Source organism: Oryza glaberrima, chromosome 6 (assembly GCF_000147395.1).
Source record: "Oryza glaberrima chromosome 6, OglaRS2, whole genome shotgun sequence".
NCBI lineage: Eukaryota > Viridiplantae > Streptophyta > Magnoliopsida > Poales > Poaceae > Oryza > Oryza glaberrima.
Window position 1 is genome coordinate 25,059,219 of NC_068331.1, and position 13,299 is coordinate 25,072,517.

The following is a 13,299-nucleotide window of genomic DNA, read 5'->3' on the forward strand; positions in this document are numbered from 1 at the left end:
AGAAAAAGGGCATTTAAACATTTACCAATATTCGGTGCACACACATTTACTCCTCGCATCAAGGCTCTCGCAAAAGTGGGAAGAACAGTCCAATAGAACATCAACCAGTGAAGTGTTAGTGGCAGCGGAAGAAGAAACATGCATGCAACAATAGTCAGGAATTTAAAGCTAGGGATTTGCACGCACACAGGCCAAAATACCTTCCAAATTTCTCTGCGAGGGAGCGCGTGAATTCCACCCCCATCTACTGTCCTGATCCTCTCCTCTCCTCGTCGATATAAGTGACGCCCTCCCCCTCGCTATTGCACCCATCCCTCTCTGACCTCGAGTTGCAGCTTCTTGTGCTGTTTTGAGCCAGCATTCGAGGGAACCCATCGGAAAAGATCTGAAAGGTGGGGGTTCTAGGAGGGTTTCTTGGTGTTCTTGTATTGGTTTTGGTGGGTTCTTGCTGGGGGTGCGGAGGGGGAGGGAGATTTTGGTGGTCAGTCGTTCGTCCAGATTGGGGTTTTCTTGTTGCTGATCGTGTTTGTTTTTTTTTTTTTTTTTTTACCAAGGGGATCCAAGGGACGAACATGGCGGCGACGCAGGCGACGGCCGCCAGAAAATTCCCAGAGGGTTTGCGCGTGCTTGCCGTCGACGATAGCCCCGTTTGCCTCATGCTCCTGGAGGCGTTGCTTCGCCGGTGCAAGTACCAACGTGAGTTCTTGGCTTGTTAGCCGAGTTGTTTAGTTAGATCTTTTTTTTGTATAGATTTTTTTCTTGTTGTTTGCTTGATTTCTGCGGTGGCCGGGATGTAGCGACGATGACGAGGGATGCGGCGACAGCGCTACAGATGCTCCGGGAGAGGCCGGGGGATTTCGACCTGGTGATTAGCGACGTGCACATGCTGGACATGGACGGCTTCAAGCTTCTCGAGCTCATCGGCCTTGAGATGGATCTCCCCGTCATCAGTAAAACCCCTTCCTTCACACCAACTTTCCATTTTTCATGCATGTCATGGCTTCCCTTTCTTGGTATTTGTCCCTTTTCTCTTGGAAGTAGATGTCTAAAGAAGTAGGAAGTGTTGCTTTCAAGTAGATCTGTTGAATGGTTGTTTGTTATACATTGGATACCACGTGAGATCCTATATATTTATTGACTTCACACTCATACTTGGGCTGATAGATGGTACTAGGTTGGAGAAAAGTGGTCACATGTCTATTATGTGCTTGGTCTTCACATTCATCAATAATAATCTGAACATGTAACGGAATTTCAGTGGGGATATTATGTCGTTGTTTTATGATCCGTTATAGTTGTTGTTTTGTTGGCGTTACTACTTCCAAGTAGATAAGTAGATAAATCGAATGGTTTGTCGTACATTGAATAGTACTTGATATTCTGTAAAATTATTGACTTCATTCATACTTGGGTTGGTAGATAGTAGGTTAGAGAAAAATGGCCATTTATCTATTATGTGCTTGGTCTTTAGATTCATCAACAATAATCCAAACATATGTATAACGGAATTTCGGTGGATGGAATATTATGTTGTCGTTTTATGGTCCATTGTACTTGTTCTTTTGTAGGCGTTACTATTTGCAAGTAGATATATTGAATGGTTCGCTGTGCTAACAAGTAGATATATTGAATGGTTCGTTGTACATTGGATAGCACGTGAGATTATAAACTTATTAACTTCACCCATACTTGGGCTGATAGATGGTAGGTTAGAGAAAAATGGCCACGTGTATATTATGTGCTTGGGTTTTAGATTCATCAATAATAATCCGAACATGTAATGGAATTTCGGTGGATGGAATATTCTACTGTTGTTTTAGGGTCTGTAGTAGTTATTCTTTTGTTGGTGTTACTACTTTCAAGTAGATAAATTGAATAGTTTGTTGTACTTAGATAGCACGTGAGATCCTATAAATTTATTGACTTAATTAATACTTGGGATGATAGATGGTAGGTTAGACAAAAATGGTGACATGTCTATTATGTGCTTGATCTTTAGATTAATCTGAACATATAACAGAATTTCAGTGAATGGAATATTCCCTTGTCGTTTTATGGTTTGTTATAGTTGTTCTTTTGTTGGTGTTATTGTCGAATCTGCATTCGTGTAATCGTGTTACATGTATTGTCCTATTTTTTCTATTTAATGTGCAAAATAGTAAAACCTATATCATTTGAAACCGTCGAACATAAAAGTGACCATAACTGTAGCATGTCATTGTCTAGCACGTGTGAAATATTTGCTTACAATAAAAGATGGGAAAAACATGTGTAATACCTTAAATATATTCAAAAGAACAGAGTCCATATATAACTAGCATCATCTACGCCACATTTTTTTTCCTGATCCGGATCCACAGGCAACAGTTCATGATGCCCAGTTTATTGAAACAAATTCTGATTGCTGACTATACGCTGTGCAGTGCAATCCGCAAATGGGGAGCTTGAAACTATGATGAAGGGCGTGACCCATGGGGCATGTGACTACTTGGTGAAACCAGTGAGCCTCAAAGACATCCAGAACATATGGCAACATGTGTGGAGGAAGAGAAAGCTTGACATAAGGAACCACAGTGGCGGTTACAACGACGGCGGTGAGCTGGTTGGCGCGACGCGGACCAAGAGGAAGTACACAAGGAAGATGAGAAATGATGGAGATAATTATGGTGAGAACAAAGAGAACATGGATTCAACTCTGAAGAGACAAAGGGTTGTCTGGACACCTGAGCTGCACCGGGACTTTGTCATTGCCGTCCATGAGCTTGGAGTTGATCGTAAGAGCTCATGCATCATGTCTCAGTTATCAAACAATCTTTTTCTTTTTTTCAATTTGTCTTAAGCAATAAATATTTTGATTATGTGAATGTAGGTGCTGTTCCAAGGAAGATATTGCGGATGATGAAAGTGGACTACATGACCAGAGAGAATATTGCAAGTCATCTTCAGGTTTATATCTACACTTATGTTTAATTTCTATGTTTCTATAATTAAAGATATTTGGATTACTCTTTTCTGATCGAAAGTGTTCCATACATAAACCTTTCATATCTTCTTTTAATGTGTGCACACAACTAGTAATCAATTTTTTTGTGATTTTTTTATTGTTTTCCAATGAGTATGGACACATCTCAACCATGTGTTTGCCTTTCTTGGTTTCAGAAGTATCGGTTATACCTGAAAAGGATCAGCACTCAAACAGGCATGGATCCTGATCAATTTCCTGAAAAATGGAAGTATATGAATGAACTGGATGCTCTGAAAAATTACTGTGAAAATGGGAGATACCGTCTAACCCCAGCCATTGCCTCCTCAAGCTCGAGCAATCCATTTGCAAGGATGAATTCTGCATCTGCATTGGCAACAAATGGCTTTCTGCCCACTCACTCAGTTCAGCTCAAGAACAGCCAGAGAAACATGGCCATGGGGACAGTTGGCCATGGTGGAAGCCCGGGCAACAATCCTGTGTTTCAGCCACTGCAGAACTCATCAAATGCAAGAAAGTGCTTCCCATCTGGCCCATCTGGGAGCTCATTTGCAAACATATCAAATGGCTTGGTGTTGGATACAGACGATTCTGGTAGCTCATATGCTGGCATGTTCTGTAAGAGTATGTGGGAGACAAGCAATGGCTCTCCATCTTGCCATTCTGGCAACTCGTCTGCAAACAAGTCAAATAATGGGGTTTCGGCGCCTGCAAATCAGTTTCAAGTACAGTCAAAGTGTGGGTTTTCAGCTCCTGCAAATCAGTTTCCAGTGCAGTCAAATTGTGGGTTTTCGGCGCCTGCAAATCAGTATCAAGTGCAGTCAAATGGTGGGTTTTCGGTGCCTGCAAACCAGTTTCCAGTGCAGTCAAATGGTGAGTTTTTGGCGCCAACAAATCAGTTTCCAGTGCAGTACCCTGAAGTGAATAATCAGCCTTTGGTTCAGATGAATCAATCTTCTACAAACCACTTCAGCACAATTGGCAATGATTACCAATTTCCAGACCTTGCAAACTGTAGCAAATACTGGCAACCTACAGCACCATCGATGTTTCCTGATCTTGGTCACAATGATGGGACATCTTTCCGCCCGTCGCAGGCGAACATCGCCAATATCAACCAGCTCTCAAGCTTTGCAGCCTCCAGTGGCCAGGAACCGATGTTTGGAGATGAACTACATGGTCAAATGTCACCAATCATGAGCACCATATCACTGTCAGATTTCGATGATCAGATGGGGTCATTCAACATAGGAAACGACACAAGCCCAGCAGAGATGATGCATGACAACTTCTCACTTGGTAGTGACTCGAACACCAGTTCTTCAACACCAACTGATTCAAGCTTCGGTTCTACATTTCCTGACTTTCATCTCGACAGCCCTGAGATGCCGGCTCAGATGCTGAATGGTGGGGATGAAGATGGCATTCTTCTCCCTGTGCTCGATGACACAGTTGATCAGCAAGATCTTTTTGATCAACTAGATGAAAACAATGGTAGGGAAAAACTTGGTAGTGGCCGATGTGTTAGGAAGGGTCCCTTTGAATGTTTCTTTTAGAAGAGCAATTGTAGGGAAAAACTTGGAAGATTGGCTTGAAATTTTTTCAAAGGTGGTGAGTGTCAATTTGAATGATAAGCAAGACCAATTCTTTTGCAAGAGCAATAAAAAAGGGTTGTTTTATGTTAACTCCATGTATAAAGCCCTTATGCTTAATGGTGTAATACCTAGGAAATCTTTAATTTGGAAGCTAAGGATTCCTTTAAAAATTAAAATTTTCCTTTGGTATATTGAAAAGGGGGTGATTCTAACAAAAGATAATCTTGCTAAAAGAAGATGGAAGGGTATTTGTAACTCTAATGAGTCAATTCAACATCTCTTCTTTGATTGCATAATGGCTAGATACATTTGGAATGCGATCTATCTTACTTTTGGAGTCAAGCAACCCCGTAATAGTTCACACTTGTTTGGAAATTGGTTAAGAGGTTTTGAACCTAAGCTTAAAAGACAAACTTGGGTAGGCATAGCGGCGATTTGTTGGGCTTTGTGGCTCAGTAGAAATGACTTAGTCTTTAATGGCTACAACCACGTATCTTTTTTGCAGGTAATTTTCAAAGCAACTCAGTTGTCAAGGCTTTGGTCTTTGCTTCTTAAAGAAGACGAAGGCATTGAAGTAATCGTGAAGTGCAAGCTTTTAGAGAAGCGTATGATGGAGCTCTTCTCTACTTTTGGGTGGAATTTTAGAAGAAGGATTGAAGCTTAGCTTTAAGTTCCTCTTGCTTGTTATCCATCTTTAAAACTTATTTATGCTTTACCCATGTAACGGGAGAGTCTTATGTACTCGTGTGTGTGACTTTTAGGCTGTGTACACCCTCACAAGGTGTAGAGGCCGGGTTTTTTATAATCCATTATCTAAAAAAAAAAAGATGAAAATAATGGTTTCATCACAGGAACAAATGGTCCAGAAGGGACAGACACCTTGGATGACATTGTTGCTGAGCTGTTTAATGATGTAAGATACTCTCCTTTTTCCTGCAGATCGGCAGCTCGTTTTATTCTTCTTTTCTCTCTGGTTTCGATTTTTCTTCACATACTTGTAGCCAGTATTCACTACACTGCTTGATTCATACCGTTGGTTCATGCTTATAATATTGAAACATTGGGCATCTTTGAAGTATATTTCGTTTCGGCTTGCACTTTACACTTGGAATTCGCTGAGAAGTGCATCTGAATGGAACTTATTTTCTCACTGCAGGATTTCATGGAAGGTTATGATGCTGTCGTAGATGGAGACCAGGATTTTGTTCCTTAGTCCTGACTATGTGAGATATGTTCTGTATCTGCATAGGCTAGCTGCTGATTTAATCCATGGCTGTTGCACATTGTGTGTGCAAAATTGTGCCAATTGTAATAGGCTAGTTAGAAGCAGGTCATCTTCAGAAAAAGCCCCATTTCCATCTAGAGTAGTCAGCTCAACAAAAGATTTTAGCTTCGTCGTGGTTTTTGAGATCATAAAAAAACACATTGAAGTTTTGTCAGGTTGAACGTGTTCTGATTGATGTGTTAGATGGTTAAATGGAATAATTTTCATGAATTATTCGAAATGGTGCGCTTTATCCAGTTTTTATCTGGCAATACTTTTTTTTTTCGGGAATACATCTGGCAATACTGTTCCTTTCTTAGAATTATAGAGATAACGCTTGTTTTACATGCATGACCATTTACTGTGCAGATATAGAACCAATTATTTACTGGGAGATAAATGGAACCATGGAATATTTGGGTGTCACAATTTCTGATTCTGACTGGGTGTAAGTGGGTAAGCCGCGAACCCACTTATAGGTCAAAATAAACGAGTTTGTGGCTTATTTTGGCCTATAAGTGGGTTTCGCGGGTTAGCCGCTTACAACCTTTCTGAGTGACTTATTGAGTTTCCACTGTATGTTACTTAATTTAATTTTCTGTCTAACAGCCTGCAAGAAAGAAAAATTCCTTTTCCTTATTTTTTCCATGTAGCCAAAAACAGTTGATTACTGTGTAGACAGTCTCATGTTTCGATTGTCTGTCGCAGTAACTGCATCTTCTCATTTTGATATCTGTGCAAGGTCCTCATTGTACTGATCTATCCATCCCTGTATGATCTTAACTTCTTGTCTTCGTTGTTCTACAACCCAATCTGGATCATCTTTAGTTGCTGATCTGAAGTCCAAATGATGAGCTCCTGTACAAATGGTATCAGCATAAGTCTGTCTGAAAATATTTTGACTTTACACGTTATCTTCAGAATCTTGTTTACCTTTCTCCGTGACAAGGGCAATGATACTAGATGATATGTTCTTGAGCACCCTGATTGCAAAGCAGTAGGGAGGGATAAATACATTATGGTTTGCTACAGCTGAAAAGTTTCTGAATTACTGAAACTTATAACATGAATGATCAAATGGTGAAATCTTTCAGGCATACCCGCCACGGCTCCATGGGTCTCGCATTCCGTTGGAGAAGATGATGTTGCTCCCAAACCTCTTGAGCACCAGGTCAATTCTCTGTATCAAAATGTGGAATGCAACACCAGGTGAAACACTTCGAAAACCTATCAATGTTGCTACTACCTGTTCATATCTGAAACTGCAATCCTGAAACAACACTCACATTTCCACCATATTCAGTGGTGATCCAGTGTGGTCTCGGACGAACACCGTAGCTCTGGAAACAGTCATCAGATTTCCCCTCATAAGTGAAGGTGAATGGAGGGAACATGCTCTCGTTCGATATCGTCATCGGCATGACCATTTCTGTGCAGGCCTGCAAGAGAAGTTGCTTCAGAAAACACAACTAGTATCTATCTCAGTATTGTCAGTGGCATTGTATCAATCACCTGCCATCCCCAACCACTGAGGCCATGGGGGTCTTCTCCATCCTCTAACTGGAAGCATGTTTGATCTCCTGTGTAATTGTAGTACAGACTCGCCGCTGCGAAAGCTTTGTCAACGATGTCTGCTCCTGCAGGGAAGCCGTCGATGATCTTGCACATCTGTAGAAATTTCATGAGAAATTTACTGAGAACTGAAATTCCCTGGGAATTATATGTTCAGTGAGACAGAAGAACAGGCATGGTTTCTGCTCAGCTCAGTTTGGTGTTTCTGAAACAATCTTGGTTATGCATTTGGTTGAAATGTAGAGAGGAGATTTGGACATTGTTTGCAGAACATAGGTAGAGATGGCAACCTCCTTGATAGGATAGGCAGGCAGATTCATCAGGAAATTGGCCGGGGTTGGATAGTCCACCATGGCTGTGTACACAAATGCTGTCCATAGCCAGTTTCTGAACGAGTAAACCGATTTCACAGTCCTAAAATTTGAGGGAGGAAAAAGGCAATATTGTGAACTCAGGTTAGTGTAAATCCAATCAATGTCATTCTTCATCTATTCAGAAGTTGGGAAGATGACCTTTAATCAAAGAATGATCATGGCTGTCATATATATAACTGATAAGGTCTATGTCATTTTTTTACATAAACCTGTTCTGTCTGGTATCTTATCTATCAATATATTAGGCAATCCTTATTGCCTTCTTAAAAATGGATAAGTTTTATGCCACCTGTAAATTTATATAGTTTCTTACACATCACGACAATGAAGCATAATTACTTGAATTTGTGTGTGTATATTATCCTTTTCTGAATCTGCATGCTATTTTTCTTTTCTTGGTATTGTTTGGTTGATCACTTGCACTGCACACATCTAGAATATAATAATTACAATGATCTCAATTTTCTGTTTTCCTTTATATCTAATAAGACTATAAGACGTGGATAAAATTTTGGATATTCGTGGCACGTTTTTCAAACTACTAAACAGTGCGTTTCGTGCGAAAACTTTCTATATGAAAGTTGCTCTAAAATATCATATTAATCTATTTTTCAAGTTTGTAGTAATTAAAACTCAATTAATCATATGTTAATACCACCTCGTTTTACGTAAAACACTTAATCTTATTTTCTTTATCTTTAGGAGAAAAGAACACCACCTAGGTAGTGTATTAAACCAGCAATAAACTTACTTGCAGGCTCTGAAGGTTTTGCTAAGCTGTAAGAGCCCTGCATCAGTGGATCCCCTCTCATCTATCAAATCCCAAGCTGCCTTGATAACACTGAAGCAATTGAAGCTTTCAGACTGCAATATCAGTTGCAAGTTATAGTCAGTTTACAAAAAGATTAATCGATGGTCAGTCACACAAAGATGCCAAATCTTACTCGGAAAAAAAATAGATCTGGTAAAAAAAAACGAGTAAACAGCTCAGTCAAGTGGTTGCTTCTATGAAATACATTTTTGACAAATCGAAGAGAAGGTTTATAGCCAGTCGCCAAGAAAGCGACTTTAAGGTCCTGTTCTTAATGTCCGTATCTGTGGATTATTTGTGGATTATTCATACCACACTTTCAAAAGTACGATTTCTCGACAAACTTTCTAATAGATCACTCATCAGCCCTCTCCACATTTCATTGGGCATTTGGGCCCTTAAAAAGCAGCAACCATGTCTGTACTCTTGATAAGCCTATGGCGTGGTCACTCAAGCGTCGCAATCTAGCTAATTAAACAGTATAATCACAATCAGCCATGCAGGTTGCATGGTCTTCAGGGCCTTGTCTACCTGAATCAGGTTGCCATTTCAATCCAGCATTTAAGCTGAATGTACATGAACAGTGCAGAGGCTAATAGTCCATCATAACAAATCCATCAACTACTAACTAACTATACCGGCAAATGCTCAATGATCATTCATCATTGGACTTGTAGTGTAGGCAATCAGCTGCAGGAGGAGACATGGCTGCCATGCTTACCAACTTCAAGCCAACACGTACTGTCAGTTACAGTAGATGTACTGCATGCTGTGACTGACAGGTCAAAAGATGACGATTTTTACTGTACGTGACAACGGTCCAGTGACAATGACAGTGGGCCACACCTAGATATTTTTCTTTCGTCAGATTTCCAGACAAACTGGCACCGGTCGGTCAGTAGTTGACTTTCAACATCTAATGCACAATTTCCTTAAACAGTTCTATGAAATTATGCATCCCAAAATAAACCTGTCCTTGAACATAAATATTAATTTTGGTTACAAAACGCATAACTAGTTTTCATTAGTAAGATTTGATTTGGTTAAAAAAAATACTGATACCTCACAGTACCAAATCGTTTTTAATCATTGGATCTAGCTGGGCAGGATTGGCATTGTTAGATCCAACGATCGAAAATGATTTGATACTGTGAGGTATCAGTACATCGAGGTATTTTTTTTTTTGGACCGGAGCAAATATCATCACTAGTACCTTGTAATCTTGCGAGACGGCATCGTAGAAGCTGCTCCATGGAGTTATGTAGTCGAACTGCAGGATCGGAGCAGAGGACGCGACGGCGCCAATGGTGACATGGGGATACTTTAGCCTGAACCATGAAGCCAACACTGCAAACAACAAGCAAAACAACAAAAAAAAAAAAGGATTAGTTCATCCTACTCTCGCTAATCCTAATACGAACAAAACCCCACGACGGCCAATGTCAGACACGCAGTACAACAATTATGGTAACTTTATGAATCATCCGTGTGTTTATAATCTAAGAGATCCAGATCCACGCCGCAACGAACAAAACAAAAAACACATGACACATGCTAAGTTCCTTAATAGTAACTTTTAACTATGCATGTAAATACAAAGCCTCGTCGTTCAGTTTATGCTTATACTTACTTGTAAGTCTAAATTTAAATTTTAAAACTTAATTTTAAGTTAATTTCGTGGTTTTCCATCAGAATTTATTTTACAACATTTTATCTTGAATCGTGCTAAGGACACGTGTAAAAATGTTTTATCCATAAATTATTGTTTTTACTAATAAATCGTTTGGATAAGCAAATTAGTAGCGGAAATAATGGGACTGACATTTTTTTAAATTCATTTTTAGAAATAATGGAACTCACATTTGTTTAGATTTATAATCAGAAATAATGGGACTCACATTTGTTTAGATTCATTGTCAGAGATTGTTATATTATGAGGAATGGGACTCACATTTGTTTAGATTCATTTTTAGAAACAATAGAACTCACATTTGTTTAGATTTATAATCATAAATAATGGGACTCACATTTATTTAGATTCATAGTTAGAAATTGTTATATTCTGAGGAACATCTATTATGAGACGTAATAGTTAATTAATTACAACGAGATTTGGATCAAACATTTTCTCTAAAAAGAAATTAGAACAAATATTTTTTAAAAGGAAATTATGAGCATGTTGAGGATTGAACGTGAGGTATTAGAGTTGAAACCACACGCCACTTACCACTGCACTGATAGTGCATCTCAGTATGTAATAGCTAATTTAATTATTGGTGACTTACTGCCACCGTAGGAGCCACCGAAGACGACGACGGGGGAGGAGACGGCGGAGAGGTTGTGCTTGAGGCTGGTGATGAGGACGGCGAAGTCGGCGAGCGCTTGCGTCGACGTCAGGTACCCCAGCTTCTCCGGCGAGCTGTTCGACTCGTTGCCGAACGGCTTCGACTCCCCGTAGAATCGATGCTGCTTGCTCAAATCATGCTCATCAACCGTAAGTACGGTGTTAATTCAGTGTGATTAGTGATGTGTGATTGCTTGCCTCGATGAAGACGAGCAGGGCGCCGAAGCTGGGCGCGATGTCGAACATGAAGCCGGTGTTGGTGGCGAACCACTCGATGTCGCCCTCGTTGCCGGTGTACACGAATATCGGCCCGGCCGGCGTCTCGCCGGCGGCGGCGCTCCGCCGCCAGAAGGTGTCGTTGACGAGGTACTTCTGGTAGAAGACGGCCGACGCGTTGGGCGTGAAGGTGAAGTGGTCCAGCTCCTGCGGGAAGTAGTGCGCCGTGAACGGCTTCGCCGCCGCCGCTGTGCCGTTCCCTCCGGCCGCCGCCGCCGCCGCCGCGGCGACGACATACGTGCTGCCGCCGGCGGAGCTCGCCGGCCGCCGCTGCTGCAGAGCTTGCAGCTGCAGGGGAGGGACTCCGGGGAAGACGGGGCTAGCTGCAGCTGCTGCAGAGGGGGCTGCGACGAGGAGGAGGAGGAGAGCTGCTGCTATGGCGGCGAGAGGGTGGAGTGGCGAGGCGGGTGCCGCCATTTTTGCAGCTCGTCCGTCTCGCTCGTGTGGGGGTTTATTAAAGGAGCAGAGATGCTCTGCCATGTCGGGCCCACATGTCGGTGCCCCAAACGGCAGGTAAGACGTCGGAGTATGGTAGTACGTATTTTGTGGAATCTGTGTCCGGCCTTGCATATATTGCATGCAAATCGTTGTGATGCTTTCGTGAGTTTTATCCTTTAAAAAAAGGCGAATACTAGGAAATGACTTAATATCAAATAATTAGAAGGGGTGATATTTCGAACCCAGATCGTCTAGCCCACCACCTTATGAAGTTAGTCGGAAAATTCTTATGTGTTTCTCCTTCCGATTTGAACAAGAATATATACTAAAGATTAATTGTCATTTACATTGACGGACTTCGGGTCCAACGACTTTGGATCATAGTGTGTTACGTCTGAGCTCTAGGATATTGTCATTTGGTTTGTGGTCTTGTGGACAATATCGTAGCCTCGTAGGAGACTCGGCTATTACAACGTGTATCAGCAATACAATGTGTCCCTGCATCAAAAGATACAGCTACCTCTAGCATTTAAATTTGTTCAAAATATGACTATTTTTTCTTATTAATTTCAACTGATCACAACAATCGCCAATTAATTTCTTCATCATTTTCTCATCTCAACCAATTACAACCATTCGCCACATCACTTTACCTACTTTATTAATCTTCGTGCTTGCATAGTTTCAAAGGTAGGAGTAACTATATTCTGGGATGGACAGAGAAAATGAGAGAATGTTTATGGTAGTTGATCTTAAACGCATTTGCTCCTAAGCCTCTTTTGGAATGCAAGGAAACTCAGACGTAAAACATGGATAAAATTACAGAAAATAAACTAATCTATATAGCATACTATAAAAATTCTTACATTTTAAAAAGAGCACTTAAGATCGAAAGGCTGAAAATTATTTCGAGGCATGGAACCCCATTTGCCTTTATTAAAGAAACACGCTCTCTACTAGTACACAAGTCCGGATATCGTCCACACACAAGGTGCCGATGCAGACCGACTGCATCATTCCTAACGCAACCGGACGCTCTAGAGTCTTGAAACAATCAACAAGAGAGAAAATTGGCTTCTAGAGTGACATGGACAGATTGTTTGCCTGTTGAAGCTTGCACATGTGGATTACCTCGAGGATAATCCCCCGATGTGGGGAAAATAAAGTAATTAAATGATCTCTCTCTCTCTCTCTCTCTCTCTCTCTCTCTGAAATGACAAAATGATCTCTTTTGTGTATATATCATTATCCTAAGCAAATCCAGTTGATCATATTCAGTCATGGGTCCATTCATGTTGTCCAATCCAAATCAGCTGCAAAGCTAGGCTAAGCATCACGCGTCAAAGGCGTTTGGAATATTTCATCCAATGCGTGTAGTGTGTGGAAACATAGGAATTATAATGGTATTGGGCTGATTGATTGCTTGCACAAGGCTCATCTTGCCTCTTATACGTAGTAGATGCAGTGTCTTTTCAAAAAAGCTTTTTTTTCTTTCTTTGTTTGATGGAAAAGCGTTTGCAGGTTATCAGTGGAGTGAGCCAGAATGACCTCACGAGTTTGTTTGATGAAAAATGTTCCATTTGGCTCGTATGTGGTCAAAAGGAACATGTAAATTCCTGCTTAAATTGGACCCTTTTCATGT

At 40.9% G+C, this 13,299-nt stretch overlaps 2 protein-coding genes across 2 annotated transcripts; one reads left to right on the plus strand and one right to left on the minus strand.

The window, feature by feature from the left end:
- The first annotated feature begins 572 nt into the window (after positions 1 to 572).
- Positions 573 to 4,603, plus strand: LOC127777039 (two-component response regulator ORR25). The gene is made up of 5 exons (XM_052303549.1): positions 573 to 696; positions 798 to 950; positions 2,424 to 2,774; positions 2,870 to 2,946; positions 3,160 to 4,603. Exons 1-5 carry the CDS (start codon positions 573 to 575, stop codon positions 4,537 to 4,539), a joined length of 2,085 nt encoding a protein of 694 aa, XP_052159509.1. The 3' UTR covers positions 4,540 to 4,603.
- Positions 4,604 to 6,242: 1,639 nt separating this feature from the next.
- Positions 6,243 to 11,653, minus strand: LOC127777647 (uncharacterized). Its single transcript, XM_052304255.1, has 10 exons — positions 11,142 to 11,653; positions 10,885 to 11,065; positions 9,813 to 9,946; positions 8,540 to 8,652; positions 7,705 to 7,828; positions 7,355 to 7,510; positions 7,129 to 7,281; positions 6,943 to 7,022; positions 6,776 to 6,825; positions 6,243 to 6,700 (listed from the first exon to the last, which is right to left on the minus strand). The coding sequence occupies exons 1-10, from the start codon at positions 11,634 to 11,636 to the stop codon at positions 6,564 to 6,566; spliced, it is 1,623 nt and encodes a 540-aa protein (XP_052160215.1). The 5' UTR covers positions 11,637 to 11,653; the 3' UTR covers positions 6,243 to 6,563.
- Between the last annotated feature and the right edge of the window lie 1,646 nt (positions 11,654 to 13,299).